The sequence below is a fragment of the Larus michahellis genome, chromosome 2 (genome assembly GCF_964199755.1).
Source record: "Larus michahellis chromosome 2, bLarMic1.1, whole genome shotgun sequence".
In the NCBI taxonomy this organism is placed as follows: Eukaryota; Metazoa; Chordata; class Aves; order Charadriiformes; family Laridae; genus Larus; species Larus michahellis.
In genome coordinates, this window is record NC_133897.1 from 22,206,456 (window position 1) to 22,221,770 (window position 15,315).

A 15,315-nucleotide genomic window follows, 5' to 3' on the forward strand; every position below is an offset into this window, starting at 1 on the left:
TCACTTTTATCACATAAAGCAAACAAACAAAATAATTACGTTTCTATACTTTGGGCCAAATCAGCATTTAGATACACAACTACAAAGATAACCTTAATTATCTATTAACACCTTGAAATTCTGATCTCCACAGCTTGGTTAGCTAGATGATACCTATTCGATGTAATTTAAAAACTGTTTAGTGAAGATGTATTTCTAATTTATAACATGATTGTTTAAATACAGGCCAGTGAACGTAATTACATTTTTGGCTTAAGGTTAGAGCCTTCTTACAGCTCAGACATTAATAAAAGCACTGTCATTATAGTCTTTAGTATTACTCAGTGTATCTGCTGTGAAATTTGTTATATTATATAGAAAGTGTTTGTATAAAATAAAAGGAAAGACAAGCACTGTATGTTTATTATATGTGAGTTTTAGTACATTTTAAATGTGAATGTATTGTATTAATCTTGTCTAGCTGGTATGAGAATTAAAATTATGTATTATCAGTCTAGTAAAATATTTTTTTTTCTGTTCTCAGGGTTTTTTTCAGCACTAGTACAATCTTTGAAGCCTCACCCTTCCACTTCAGTGTGCTACAAACAAACACAGTTTTCCCAGATTGTTTGTTCTCATCAGTTTTCCTTTCCTATGTTTCCAGAGGTCTGTGGTCTCACTTAAAAAAAAATATAAAACAAATATAAAGAAAACACTGGACATTGGGGAAAAACGTTGGGGAAAGTACGCATATAATCAAAGGAATGATTTTGAAATCAGACTATTACAATTGCAAAAACTCTAGCCATTATTGCTCTAATTATCATGATTTGCATGTGCAGCTACAGTAGCTGATTGCCAGCACTAGCCACTTGGCTGCACATCCACTAGAGAAGGGAACTCGGTCACCACAAATAGGAGTATCATTTTGTGGAATGGCCATAGCATTTCAGACAAGCTCCATCTAGTCTGGCAGCCAAAGAGGATACTCAAGAAGTAGTAAGAACAAGATAAATGTATTTGATACGCGCCCCAAGCACTTGCCTGACCAAATAAGAGAAGCAAATGCAAATGGCTTTCAAACCTAACTCCAAAGTCAAATACCAGAGAGGATCAGGACAGCCATCAAGCTGTGTGTCATTCAAGTAGGAAGCTATCTCCTGCAAAGCACCATGGCTTTGCATTTACTCACAAACTCCCACTGAGAACATCCACCATCGTATCAACAGTCACATTCTCTAACACTGTGGCGTCTCAATGATGTTAATACAATCGTTAATCACCAGATAAGAAAACCTTTTTTCAGTAGCATGAACAGAAATGACAGCAACCTTCTATACCAACCCCGTTACCCACTCCAATATACACTGAAACTTTATTTCGACTTGTTGTCTTTTCCACCTGTTCCATAGATATTTCTTCATAGGGGGATGTCAGAGCTCAACTTCCACCTTCTACTGATCCCTCTTAATTACATACTACTGAAAGAAAGTCAGGTGGATGAGGGATATATAAAGTATCCACTTTATATATCTAAGCAACAATAGTACACACATATAAAAACATACAAGATCAAAGAGACTTGAGAAGTCCTAAATATCTAAAATCTACTAACAATGTTCTTTCTCTTCAAATAGTTGATTTCTTTTGCCTAAGCAGCTAGTGCTCTAGCTGTTTCCAGGCTGACATATTAAACTACTTGGAGAATTCTGTAGTTAACTATGTCAACCACATTGTATTAAAAACACAGAAAAAACTCACCCCTTATCACCAACAAACATGTTTTACAAAGACTGCATTCTTTTCTATCAACATACCTCAAACTAAGGTAAGACGAGTAGCAGTTTCAGTTTTTATAGTGACGTGATGGAACCTTCAATCAAACGAAGCTTTGAGACCTGTCCAGAATTCTTTTGTTAAACATTGTCAGAGAGGCCAAAGAGGCTTTTAAACTACAGACTCAGATTCTGGTTTATCGAAATTTGAACGCAAGCATCTCAAGTGGAGGAAGGTTGGAATCCATTGTGTAAGAAAAAAATAGCAATAAAAGGATATGTTACCAATTTTTCCCTTTGACCACTCTGTCACTGAAGAGTATTAGTCAAACTCAGTGACTTTTAGGATGACACTAATCTCCACTCAGCTACCTCTGGGTATTCAGGAAGGCTGTCCTTCTCTGCCGCTTCTGTGGCAGGGCAGTGTCTGTACTCTGCTCTTTCCAGGGGTTTGCTTGCTGTCCCACAGGCTTCCTGCATTCTTACGCACTCTGCTTTTTCTCCTGACCTCCCCTGAAGTCTAGAAGAGCAGCTGCTCTCAAAAGAAGATATCTCCATGTAAACCTGTCTTCCCTTTTTCAGGAAATTTAAGTTAAGAACTGAGAACAAACAGGTAAAAAAATAGTGTCTTTTCCACATTAATTTCTAGGGTTTTCTTTTTTTTTTTTTTTTTTTAACCTAGGAAATTAAAACTAGGATATGTCTACATTTTTTTATTATTTAAGATACATTTTTATTCTTTTTCTTTCTTTCCACAATGTTGACATGTGGGATTTTCAAATATCATGCAGAAGCTTATCTTAGAAATGGCTGACTCCCCTGGTATTACATGTATGAGTAATTCCTTCAATATTATAAAGGCTTGAATGGCACTGATATCAGACTGTTGATCTGGCTATTCCTTTTCTTCTCCGTTTGCTATTCTCCAGTCACATCTCTTACCAGCAGAGTTTTCAGAAAGCCTTCCATTATTCCTGCATGTACCGCTTTCCTAGTATTCCTGAATAGAGATGACCCATTTCCCCAGCAGAAACATGCACAGTTCTTGGAGTTATGGTAGCCCATCAAGTAGGTAATTTTCATTTCTGTGCCTTTGCTCCAATTACCTATGCACTGCATCAGAATTCAATATCTTGTTTCTTACTGAATGCTGAAGGAAAATATCCTATTTACTATTTTACTATTCCAACTATCTTTTATTTCTGTGGATAAAGAACAATTGCTAATTTGGTTTCCTTTCATTTTTAAGTCCGAACATAAGTTCAATTTTTATAATTCTCTTGTATCCCTAAAATCTCAATTACTCCCCCAGTGCCTTGTCTCTACAAGCAATTTTCTTGTTGATCAATGGTTTAATCTACAAACTGTAAACTCCCTGGCCCTTCCGAATCCCTTTATTTTCTGCTGGCTATCCATTTCATTTAATTTAATTTCATCTACAACCTTCCCCTATGTTTTTTTCCCTTTTCTCTCTTTCTGTGTCCCAAGAAGTTTTGAAACAGCCACTGTAATGAAATTCCAAGCTTCTGGCAGAGACCATTCTCTATTCTGCAATAGAGAAGATTCTTTGGGAAATCTGCAAGTAATTAACAGTGTTTTCTGAGAGCTAAATCAAAGTACTCTATATGAAAGTGCCTGTATTTTCTGAGTATTTTATTCATCACGTTTCTTGAACCAGTAAAGGATAAACCTATTTTGAAAAATACAAATTCTGCAATAACAGAAATTTTGTCAGCATGCTTATTAATGTGAGTTTCCTAGAGAGCAGGAGACAAAGCTTAATGCCTGGTCTTGACTAAGATAGATACTCTGATAAAACAGTACTTTTTGGCAAGATCTACAGAAGCACATGAAGGACAAAAGCATGATAATGTATACCATTGTTTTCTTTGCACTTTAAAAAACCGCTTGTAATATCCCAGTGGGAAACCGAGTGAGATCTTGTTTAAATGAGTCCCTTCAGCTATACTGAGACACTTCCTAGTGACTCCTACATTCCACATCAGAATTGTATTCATCATTTGTTTTTCAGGATCGAGTGTTTCCAGAAAAATACAAGCCTACATTTAACCCTTTGTTTGGCATAAGTGGAAAAACGTTATCCTCTTTCTCCAAATATGTTTAAAAACTAGCATTATAACAGAAATACATCACAGTTTCAGGTAAAGATGAGAACACGGCCTGCTGTAAATCTCGTTTGAGGTACACAACACCTGCTGCGTATAAGGCATCATTTTTCATAGGAGCATGTATTGTTAAGTGTTGATGTGAAACATTAAACACAGAAAACTCAAGGTGTCAGGCAAGTGGGTTTTCTCATGTAACGATAGAGGAAAGTTACAGAAAATTCTATCTGATACATAATATTCTTCTCAAAATGTGGTTTAAGTCAGCAACTGTAAATAAAAATAACGTAGACATATAGATGCTTTTAAAAACACACTTCTATTGAAGGTAAATTCAGTCCCTGGGGAACAAAACAGCTCTTTAAACAGCACCTTTTCCCACTTCAAGCACAAATCAATCCCCAATGAAACTTACTGGCATAACGGAATGTCATCTCTGATGATGCATCTCCCTCCATTTTTGCAGTATTCTTCAGGACAAACTGCAAACGTAAAAGTAAAAAATATAAATTTGCACCACTTCGTTTTTATATTTGTCACTGACTGATTTTCGAAATGGTGGAATATTCATACCTGTCATTTTGGGCGCTTAACGCTTCCGAAAACCATTCTTTAGACCTTAACTTCATGATACAATTGCCAAGTCACAAATACGTTAAAGTCAATGGGCTCCTCTTGAACTTATAGAAATCCTGTTGCTTCAACTGAACAGGCTTTTAATTTTTCTCAAGTCAGAGTTTCGTTTGACTCCAGAAATCAAGCTTTTGCCACTTACTTGATTTTCAAACAAACAGGAAAACACATGAGCCAAAAAACCCTGAACTTTTAAAGTAGTACCTAAGTTTACTTTATCATTAATAGGTTTTCTATAGGGTTGATGAACACACACTTACTCCTGTGTCACCAACCTTCTTATTAAAGATGTCCCAAATTTTAACACTTAGAATCACATTCTCATAAGAACTAGAGAAATCAGTCTTGGAAAGAGGAAAGGTGTTTAAGTAGAGGGGGATGTCAGTGATATACTATTATCAACCTTTGACATCCCTTACCACGGATTTCCACATTATTAGATTTAGTTTTACTGAAGTTTAGTTTTACACACCAACAGCAAGAAAAACTCAAAATCAAAAATGAATCCCCTCAATCTTCTTTAGTAAGAAAATAACTGTTAAAATGCAAATTAGACCTAAAGAATTAGGCCTGATTCTTTAACTTTTGTGTATATGCCCCATAAAATAATTTGCTGAGACACATAAACAGTGCTATTCAGTGTGGACATGTCCAGTTTTAAGAAGTAGTTGTGGAAAACAATTCCTCACAGGTGGGTGAGACCCCACCTGGAGTACTGTGTCCAGCTTAGGAGTCCTCAGCAAAGGAAGGACATGGACCAGTTGGAACGGATCCAGAGGAGGGCCATAAAGATGACTGGAGGACTGGAGCACCTCTTCTATGAGGACAGGCTGAGAAAGTTGGGGTTGTTCAGCCTGGAGAAGAGAAGGCTCTGGGGAGACCTCATAGCAGCCTTCCAGTACCTAAAGGGGGCCTACAGGAAAGATGGGGAGGGACTCTTGATCAGGGAGTGTAGGACGAGGGGTAACATTTTAAACTGAAAGAGAGGAGATTTAGATTAGATATCAGGAAGAAATTCTTTACTGTGAGGGTGGTGAGGCACTGGAACAGGTTGCCCAGGGAAGTTGTGGATGCCCCATCCCTGGAAGTGTTCAAGGCCAGGCTGGATGGGGCTTTGAGCAGCCTGGTCTAGTGGGAGGTGTCCCTGCCCATGGCAGGGGGGTTGGAACTAGATGATCTTTAAGGTCCCTTCCAACTCTAACCATTCTGTGATTCCATGATTGTACTGTTAACGCGGAACTGGCCCAAGGTTAGCAATTGTCTTGAGGAAGAATTGCAGTAACTTTCTGTTACTGAATGGGATGTCTTGAATCTAAAATTAAATACTTATATCATCCTCTATGTTTTTGTTAGATTTTGTTAACAAAAATCTGATTCAGATTGGATGTATGTTACAGTGTTTGTATCTTTCTCCAGACTTTCCCTATTGCAAAACAAACCTGAATTTTGTGGGAAATGCACAAAGCTAAAACAAACGCTATATGTTTTGGTTTATTTTCCAACCCAGATTTCTGTTACTATTAAAAAAACCCAATGAAACAACAAATCCTATTAACTCAAAAGCATTGAGGTCACTGAAGTGGGTTAATCCATTGGCTAAAATCAAGAGAGTGCTTTAATAGGATACTACAGAGGTTTTTTTTTGTTTTTTTAAAACAATGTGTTTATACCTTAAGAAACACCGCTTGTGAAGACATTAACTGAACACACTATTTTCCATCTTTTTCTCCCCATTTTAGCTGTGTCATACTTTCATCAGGAAAATTCATGCCTGATGTAATCTGATTAAGTGTTAGCAGAGAGAATTCAGTCTAGTTTGAGAACTGCCTAAAGATTCAGTAAGAAATGACTGCATGTTTTTGTTTCAAATGATGTTTTTATGCAAAACTAAGTACCTGAACAGCTGGACTCATCAAGGCTGAAATCAATGCAGTCTGCAATGCCATCACAACGCTGGGAGATTGCGACGCATTGATTAGTCGACGCACATAACAAAGAACCATTGAAACAGTCTTTAATGGCTGGAAGGAAAAGTAACATGACAGTTATTATCAACTATATATCTTTTTGTCGCTGTTAAAAAACTACTAGAAAACTTGATTTGTACAGTAGTATATAAACTCGGGTCTGTATGACCTCTACAAGCTTTCATCTTCAAAAACATACAACTTTACTATTGAATAAATAAATAAGTAAACAAACACAGAGCACAGATGTTACAGAAGCTGGATTTTCCCATGTTATATTTGTGAAGGAGACGAGGGCATATTTACTTAAAACATTGGAAGAGTAAGCTGCAAAACCCCAACAAAAACCCATAAAAAAGTACCACAAAACATAATCAACTCCCATTCATAACCTATTTTTAAAATGATGGAATAAATTTTTAAACGCAAAACAAAAAATAGAGATTATATAGTTTTATTCTATTACAAGAAGCCAAATAATAAGAGGCAGCATATAAAAAGTAGAAAAATACTATACTGAAAAATCTAAACTTGCACACCTTTTTTATTCTTGGCCATTCAGTTATATTTTCAATGTTTGTCCAGAAGAATTATGACGTGTAAGTCTTGCTGGAATCACATAAGCGTTCAGGTACTGAATTATTCCTAAATCACTGATCTACAGGATGTCCCTGGTGGTCCTGCAGACTCCTGTGTACTATAACACCATTTTGTCATTTTATCTCACACAATGTTCTGTTATGCTGCCTTAAACTACTGTTTTTCAAGGGTTTTTTTAAGTAATTTAAGCTAAACTCTGTCACCATGACACTTATGCAAATCAGAGGGAACTCTTCTGATTCCATCAGAGTTAGATATATTCATATTAGATTGTGAGTTCAGAGTGGGAGAAAGAATCTGGGAATGTTAAAAATACCCCACTGCCACATTTAAATTTCATAATACTTTCCTGCTCCTGGGTTCAGGAGCCAGTCTACACAGCAATAAGCCTCCCAGGCTGGATGGCCAGGCTGCTGTAGGATATATTTGTCCCACTCTTAGATATAATTTAAATCACTGGCCTATATAGACTGCAAGGGTGTACTAAATTTAAAACACTGCAGTTCCATTTAGACCACAATAATGGAGGCAAATCTTGCCAGTTTTGATCTTGCCAATAAACTCTTGCCAGTTTTGATATTCTTTCAGAACTATGAAATGACTCATGTGAGTAAGGGTCTGTGGGATTAAACCTTTTAATTACATACACTGACCATTTGCTAAAGTCTGCAGCCAAATCTGCAGAAGAATACTAGCGACTATAGAGGAGCTTGCTTTTGTTTCCCATTTCATTTCACTTTTATGAGGATTTAAAAGTTCTGGATGATTCTAAACTATCACTATACTGTTCTGCACGTGCGTTTATATCAAAGTCTCTTCAATTGATTGGAGAAGTCTTGATATTGAATAGGGAATTTGCTGGTAGTGACAGCAGGATAAAAGAAACAGAAAAAGAACAAAAATTTCCTTTTCTGCTCTGCATTCCCTTGACCACTCAGTCTGGCGGAACAGGTTGTGGCAGACTGAAAAAACCCAGCAGATTACAGCATCACTGCACATTTGTAGCATATCCTACCATCTATCTCTTATGATCATGAGCTTTCCAGAAAATAACTGATGGTCTCATGCCCTCTGCTGCGCTTTCCTAACCAAATAATAATTTCGTACTTATTTTGTGTGCAATCAGATCCAAATCCTGGATACCCTTCTCAATTTGGGGGATGATGTCCCGATGGTATTTGAACCAGTTTTATAAGGGGTCATTTGCACACAAATACCCAGTCTGTAAACATAATTACATGTTCAGAGTATAACTTCAACAGAAACAAAGTTGGAAATTCGACATAAATACGTTCTTCTCATGTGCTTTAGTCCTTTTTTTGCCTGCACACGTATTTTGAAGACGCTGTAAACTATGTGGATACAGAGTACTGCTTATGGTTTGTCATATATGTTGTGACTAACACAGAAATTTTGTTCCTGAGCTCTAACTTGCAGTGAGGGCAGCGTTAAGAAAAGAAAGTGTCATTTAGGCCTTTGTCATTACTTTATTATTATTATTACTCCTGGACTGGCTGCTGGACTCATACCTGAGGATAAGACAGAAGAACTGCTAATTATTTTTGTTGCATTTGTATCTGTTGATCATCAAGGTGGTTTTGACACATCTCTTTCTTTACCTTGAACAAGCTTATTGCTCTGAGATTTTTATACTACTTACAGATGGAACGGTCATAGCAGTGAATCTGACTACTGAATACTTTGTACAGATCCAGCATTTAAGACAGAAAGGACAATAATATTAAGTTATAGTGCTCAGGTAAAGAATGTTAAAAGCACATTTTAAAAATAACACTATTTCTCTTGTTGCATTGAAACGAAAATTAATATCGCTTACTGTTAACACACTTACGGGTAGCTTCAAATTTCTCCAACTAGTTATTGTTTACTTCCATGGAAGGCCTTCAAGTGTTTTTGGGATAAAGATGTTAAATGGAGGCATTAAGAAAGTGAAGATATGAAAGTGAAAATACCAGCTTTCTGACTATATTAAATTTTCCGGGTCCAAATGAATCTGTAGAAAGGCTAAAAATATCACAGCCCCTTTGGAAGTATACAATTTTTAATACCTACTAGGTATTTAAAATTTGCCAGGACTACAACTGTAGTGCACTTTTTGGTGCACTACAGAGAACTGAGCAATTGATTTTTACTCATTGCTATTAGCAGTTCAGTCAGATGGTGTTGAGGCCTGTGGAAAAGTAAAGTATATGCCTGATTGGTGCGAATAGGTTTATTTTATGCTCTTAACGTTGTAATCAGGCATTTTAAAAAGAAAAATAAATTAAAAAATTGGATTAAGTAGGTGAGATAAAGTACCCTTCACTAAAATTCACAGCAAGAGTGCTGGCCAAGTACAACGTCTATAACTGAAAACAGTTCCAAGATTTTCATGTTAAAAGCGTCAAGTAACAAAACCCACCACATTAGTACGTATAAAACAGTATTAACATAATACTGTATGACCTAACTGCTGAGTGAACTCTACGGGAAATTCTGTCTGCATAAATCTGTAAGTCATGCAGAAAAGCATTTCTGTGGTAGAAGCTGTGGTTGTAGTAGAGATCTGACTAATGCATTTTGTTTGTTTGTTTTTCTTTGTCTGGCTTTCTTTTGGGTTTTATGCTTAATCTCTGCAAGATGCATTTTGACAACTAGAAGAAAACTTTCTCAGATAAATTCCGGGTTTCAGAAGCCAGAACATTTTTGTCCATCTACTGTTACATTTAAAAGAAGGAAATGGCTAAGGGACACGGCACACACAAAATGGAAGGTGCCAGCAATTCCCAAACTAAAATTTTCCAAAATCAGCAGGAAGAACTGATATGCACCAAGAAAAAAAAAAAAAAAAAAAGAACCACAAAACGCTGTTACTTAAATACTACTCTGTGTTTATAACTACTTAGAAAAAACGTTCCATTTCAATTTAAAATCTGTAAAAAAACTCTACTCCCAATCTGTTTTATTATCACAGTACACATAGGCTGGAGCTACTAGCCCAGCAATTGATTTTATAGATTATGTAAATATTTCAATAAAATAAACAAAATTTGTGAGATATTTACTTTTTCCCTCTCTGATTTTTCTGTTGACAAACTTACATGGCCTTTCACATGTTAAAAGTAGGCAGCTAGAGATGAAATGCTGCAATCTCATGGCACATACGTTTCGGTGGGAGAATGAACTGGGACACTAATCAGCTTTTCACTGATTCTGTTCCAAACTACCACTAACCACTTGCTTTTTGCTTTGCCCTGCAAGCCGTATCTTCTTCAGAGAACAAACATAAGTCACTGCTTCTGTATTCCTGTCTTGTATTGTAAAAAATTACATGTTTCTATAGTCAAAACTGAATTTTGGAGTAACAATGTGATTACAGATTTGACTGTTTCCACCCGACTCAGAACCCCAAGGTGTGCAACACCTATGGAGAATTTTTGTTCTTTGAATAGATCAGGACTTAATTTCCCCTCATTCCTTGGGCACTGCTTAGAAGTCAAAGGCACTGAAACAAAATCTCAGTTGTTCTGGGAATATTGATACTCGTGGAAATCTTGTGGCCTGAGGATCTGGGGATTTTAGAAGAACACATTAGCTGCTGTGGTCTGGGGTTGGGAGGTACATGTACATGTACTAGGATACAGCAGAGAGGTCTCTACTAGACAAAAAATTGCGCAGGAGGCAGGAGTCAATGAAGATTAATGCAGAGGGGTTTATTTGAACTTAGGGGCATCTAGAACTTAAGGTAAGAGAGATTTGTTGCCTTTTGCAACAAAACTACTTCTAAACAAAAGTGCCTAGAAAGGCATGCACAAATAGTCTGCTAAGTCCATGCCAGTTTTATAGGGTCATTTTTTAAAAGAAATGGCATGTGCGGTGGCCTGCGTGTATAATTCAATAGTTTTGATACAGATTATTAAAGAACTTGAATTTCTAGCCTACTGGAAACTGGTATTTTACTAATTGTTTTGGTTATGATCAGGATGAAAAATAATTTTTAAAAAACTTCTTCAGAATTAAAAGTTTAGGAAGAAATATTTTAATATGTAAAAAGTCTCTCTCTTTTTTTTTTTTTTTCCTATGCAGCTAATTATTTTGACCTTTGTGGAATGAAACATTTGGTCTCAATTCATCTACCAATAATGAAGTATTTTGAAATGAGCAGACACTCACTTTTGTGTCTATCTGAAACTTCATGGTATCTCATTGCAGTTACAGAGTTCAAAACCTGTTGTCCTTGCATTTTTCTTGCGGGCCCTTTTCCTTGATTGGGGCAGAGATTGCTGCTACTGCAGGAACAAACTTGATTTCAAAATCCTTGAAAGGTCAGGATTGCCTTGGATGCTACTGAATTACCGAACTGCAAAATTCTTTCTATCTGTCATATTGTAATCAGAGATGAGGCAATGCCAATGCAGCCGACTGATCAATGGAAAAAAGTGGAAGTGCTCCCAATTATTAACAGAAATACAATACAAACAATTCTAAGCACGTATCAAAATCAGTAGCCAGGGAATAAAAATGCATAAGCAAAATTATTTGCAAACGTAGAGTGTCTCTCCAGGTAACATGATACAATTAATGTTTTTCTTGATGAAGGAGCAGTGAATTTTACACTATACTTCATTATGTTGCTTTTTTTCACATCACTGTTTTAGGAAAGTAAGTTAGCGTGACCTTAACTATAGCAATGAAAGTAACTTACGGCAGCCAGCTTCATCTTCATTAAGGTGGCAGTCAGACACACCATCACATATCAGGAGGGATGGGATACAGCCTTTGGAAGGACACAGGAACTCTGTCTGTTTGCAAGAGCCTGGGGACGTGGTGGTAGGCGTGGGACAGTTCATTTCATCGCTTCCATCCATGCAATCTTCAGCCCCATTGCATTTCGCAGTGAGGGGCAAACACTGCTTCACATATGCACATGTGAACTGGTCCCTATTGCAAGTTGGAGGGTGTGGATCAGCTGATCCTGCAGGAAAAAAAGAGAATATTGATTCTCTTGTTTCAGTAATCATCTGTACTGCCTTTGAGATGTATGTAGGGACTGCTGGGAAGGCAGCTGATTTTGATTACTAAACTCTAAAAAAAAATTTTAAAAAAAATTGTATAAAGCCACAGATCCTAAGTACAGAACACACTATTAAAAAGCCTATATCTCATTTTCAGCATTTGTTTTGATCCTATTGTTACTCGTGCCATGTATGTATGGAAGGGTTAATACCAAACTATTAATAAAACTTACCTGTCAGGACTGGGTTAAAAAATATTCTTGACAGCCTTCAAGTTACAATCTTCCTCTACTTCTATATTGAATGGGTGAACAAGAATCAAAGAAAGACTATGTAAGTCTGGATTTACAAGGAACTTATTTAATGGAAAGCTAATATCCATGGTAAGGCCTGAACCCTCAGCAGAGTGAGAAAAAGACTTTCATAAAGTAACAACAAAGATTTTTACTGACATAGTTTATTATCACTCTGATTCTGTAGCTTAGTTTGATGTGATAGAGAATTAAATCAAAGAAAACACTAGACAAAAGTTTCCAGGGTACAACTGAAAAAAATGCATTTTTAAATTCCAGACTTTAAGTGGTTCAGACAGTCGATAAAAGCAGAAGTATCCCATGCTTACTTGCATTGCTGGAAAAAAACACTGGAAAAAACGTTCTGTGATCACTTACACAAATAAATTTGTCTCAGACACTCAAGTCCCTCTTTCTTTCTATGAAAATCATTGCAGCTGAATTTTACCAGCAGAAACATCAGAACTCTTCTTCTTCTCTCTAAGAAGCCAGCTACGCTAACACTGTGTCCTTTACACCAACAGTGTCTCCCAGGGGAGAAATGTGATGGATTCCTGTAATTTTTGTTTTATGTGCAGGGAAAAGAGAAAAAACTACGGAATTAAACTCTATGTATTTTATCTTTTCTAGGTCAATTTGCAGCAGGTGAGTAAAGAAAATAATATTATGATTTTTAGAGACAAGGAAGGATGAGTTAATGTCCCACTTCTGTAAAAGGCAGGAGGAGTTTTGCTGTCGACTTGGTTTTAAGCAGAGCAGCTCAAGTGCAAAAGTTTGTGGGGGGGTTTTAGCTTGCCTTTTGATATGGCGCAAGCATTGGTCTCTGACCTCAGAAGGCAAATGTTACTGCTGCATTAAGGCACGACACGCTGGAAGGGGATACGTGGATTTTAGCATTGTTTTACTATTTCTAGTCCACTGGGCAGAGCAGTATGTTTATGGATTCTGTGATACCAGGCTGGGTTTTTACAGCAGGAGAACTTGGCTGAAACACGTTCAGTTTCTAAAATACCTGCACCAAGAATAACAATAGTATTTTGTACAAAAAAGGAACTGCTAGTGCATTCAGATAGACAGAATAGTAGCAATATTTTACCATCTGGTTGTTTGTGAGACAGTTATAAGGAAAAAGAGCTGCACTCTAACATTGACCCTTGCTAGTTTAGCAATTTTGGATTTTCACGTAGATTTTATGTCAGAAAATCATAATTGAAAAGCTTCATACAATAGAATATTCCTAACATCATTTCATACTGCTAGCGTTGTTAAATTCTATCATTCTGCTAGAAAAATGTTATTTCATACACTGGACGTAATCTAAACATAAACCAGCAATAATGGATTTTGACACAGTGAAAATAGCAACCTACTAATCTTTTGGTTTGTTTGTATTCAAAATTACATCATAAATCCCTCAAAGACACATACTTTTAAATGGGATTGAAAGGATTGCACTTTCATGATATGTATTTTATAAATGCTAGTCTCAAAAAATTATTTTCATTTATACTACTTCAAAAGGCTTATGAAAGCTGTCTTTAGATAGGTGATTATAGACATTTAAATCATATGGCGAATATATCTTTGAAAAAATTAAAAGTATTTTAGATTTTGCATTTTCTTCTACTTTTTCCCATATTTTAGCAGATAATTAATAGCAGTAGCACATAAAGATGTTAGAATTGGATTCATCATGAAGAATTTGTGTACGAGGCCATGATTCTGCCAAGATACAATGAAAAGTACGGAAAGTCATCGGGAGAACATGAAACTGGTGTTGTTAAACATAGAACAAATCTTATGCGAAGGATTTTTTAAAAAATGAATTATTTTATATTTTTAGTTTGCACTTGCTCTGGAAAAAAAAGGCTATGATTATATTAGATTTTTTTTTTCCCCCTTCTGTTACGCCTGACACTTTTCCTCACAGTGCCTAGGGGGCATTTAGGCAGTGAAAATGATTTAAGCCGCAGTCAGTTCCACTTAGGCATGCACTTTTGTCATTGCTTAGTCCAGTTTTAGTTTTCCTGTGTTTGTCCTGATACGGTGGAAATTAACCCCACCCAGTTCCAATACAGTTGACTTTCCTATGGTCACCGGTTTACGTTGCAGGAAAGATTACGGTGACAGTATATTTGTAAGCATTTTCGACCCAGTTTAATTCTCTATACCTGCCCTGTTCGTGATGTATTTGTTGGAAGATTTCTGCCCAACTTTGTCCTGAAAATTGAAATCCCCTCTTAAGCTCAAGAATACTTGTTTGTGTTGCTTGTTATGAATCTGGTCTTGAGGGTTAAACTGTTCTCAGGCTTTTGTAGTACTGATCCGTTTAGCCTTATGCTCCCAACCGTATAAAGCACTTATGCACGTAAATAATCCCATACTACATTCAGTATTTAGGCAAATGCTTGAATGCTTTATTGAAAAAGTGATTCATTTTTTAATTATTATTTTCTATCATGATTCCCTATTGTTGTTAGAAAATAATGCGTAGAAATAAGTTCTTTCTGACCAGTGTACCAATTATTTCAGAGTGTGCAATATTGACTGAGAGCAGTGAAAAGGTCTCCAATTTACGCTAGAGGTTAAATTAGGGGTAAGGTTAACCAGGGGTCTTGTTGTGGTCTGTTTTATGTTTTCAGTACATTAATAAAAATCCAAAGCAATACCTTGAAATCCGCAAAATCATTTTAGATCAGAACAACAAATAAGATGAGAATATACCTCAAAGATCATAAGAATATCACCTTCCTTATTAACTCACATTATCTATTAATTAGTTCACATCTGTTTGCTTTCAGATGCAATAGGAAAATCTGGATGACGTTCTACAAAACGTTATGATTGCTGTGATCTGCCAAAATTGGACATCCAAGTTCAATCTATTTTCTTTACATAAAGTAGGTTACAAATGCGTTTCTTAATTA

The 15,315-nt window shown here is 36.3% G+C and overlaps 1 protein-coding gene across 1 annotated transcript in view; it reads right to left on the reverse strand.

The window, feature by feature from the left end:
- MALRD1 (MAM and LDL receptor class A domain containing 1) overlaps nt 1-15,315 on the reverse strand; it is a 269,347-nt gene that overhangs the window by 41,649 nt on the left and 212,383 nt on the right. The window contains exons 34-36 of the mRNA XM_074574506.1: nt 11,786-12,055; nt 6,409-6,534; nt 4,296-4,362 (exon numbers count right to left, since the gene is read on the reverse strand). Coding sequence (XP_074430607.1) covers nt 4,296-4,362; nt 6,409-6,534; nt 11,786-12,055 — 463 coding nt within the window. The remainder of the gene's footprint in view (nt 1-4,295; nt 4,363-6,408; nt 6,535-11,785; nt 12,056-15,315) is intronic.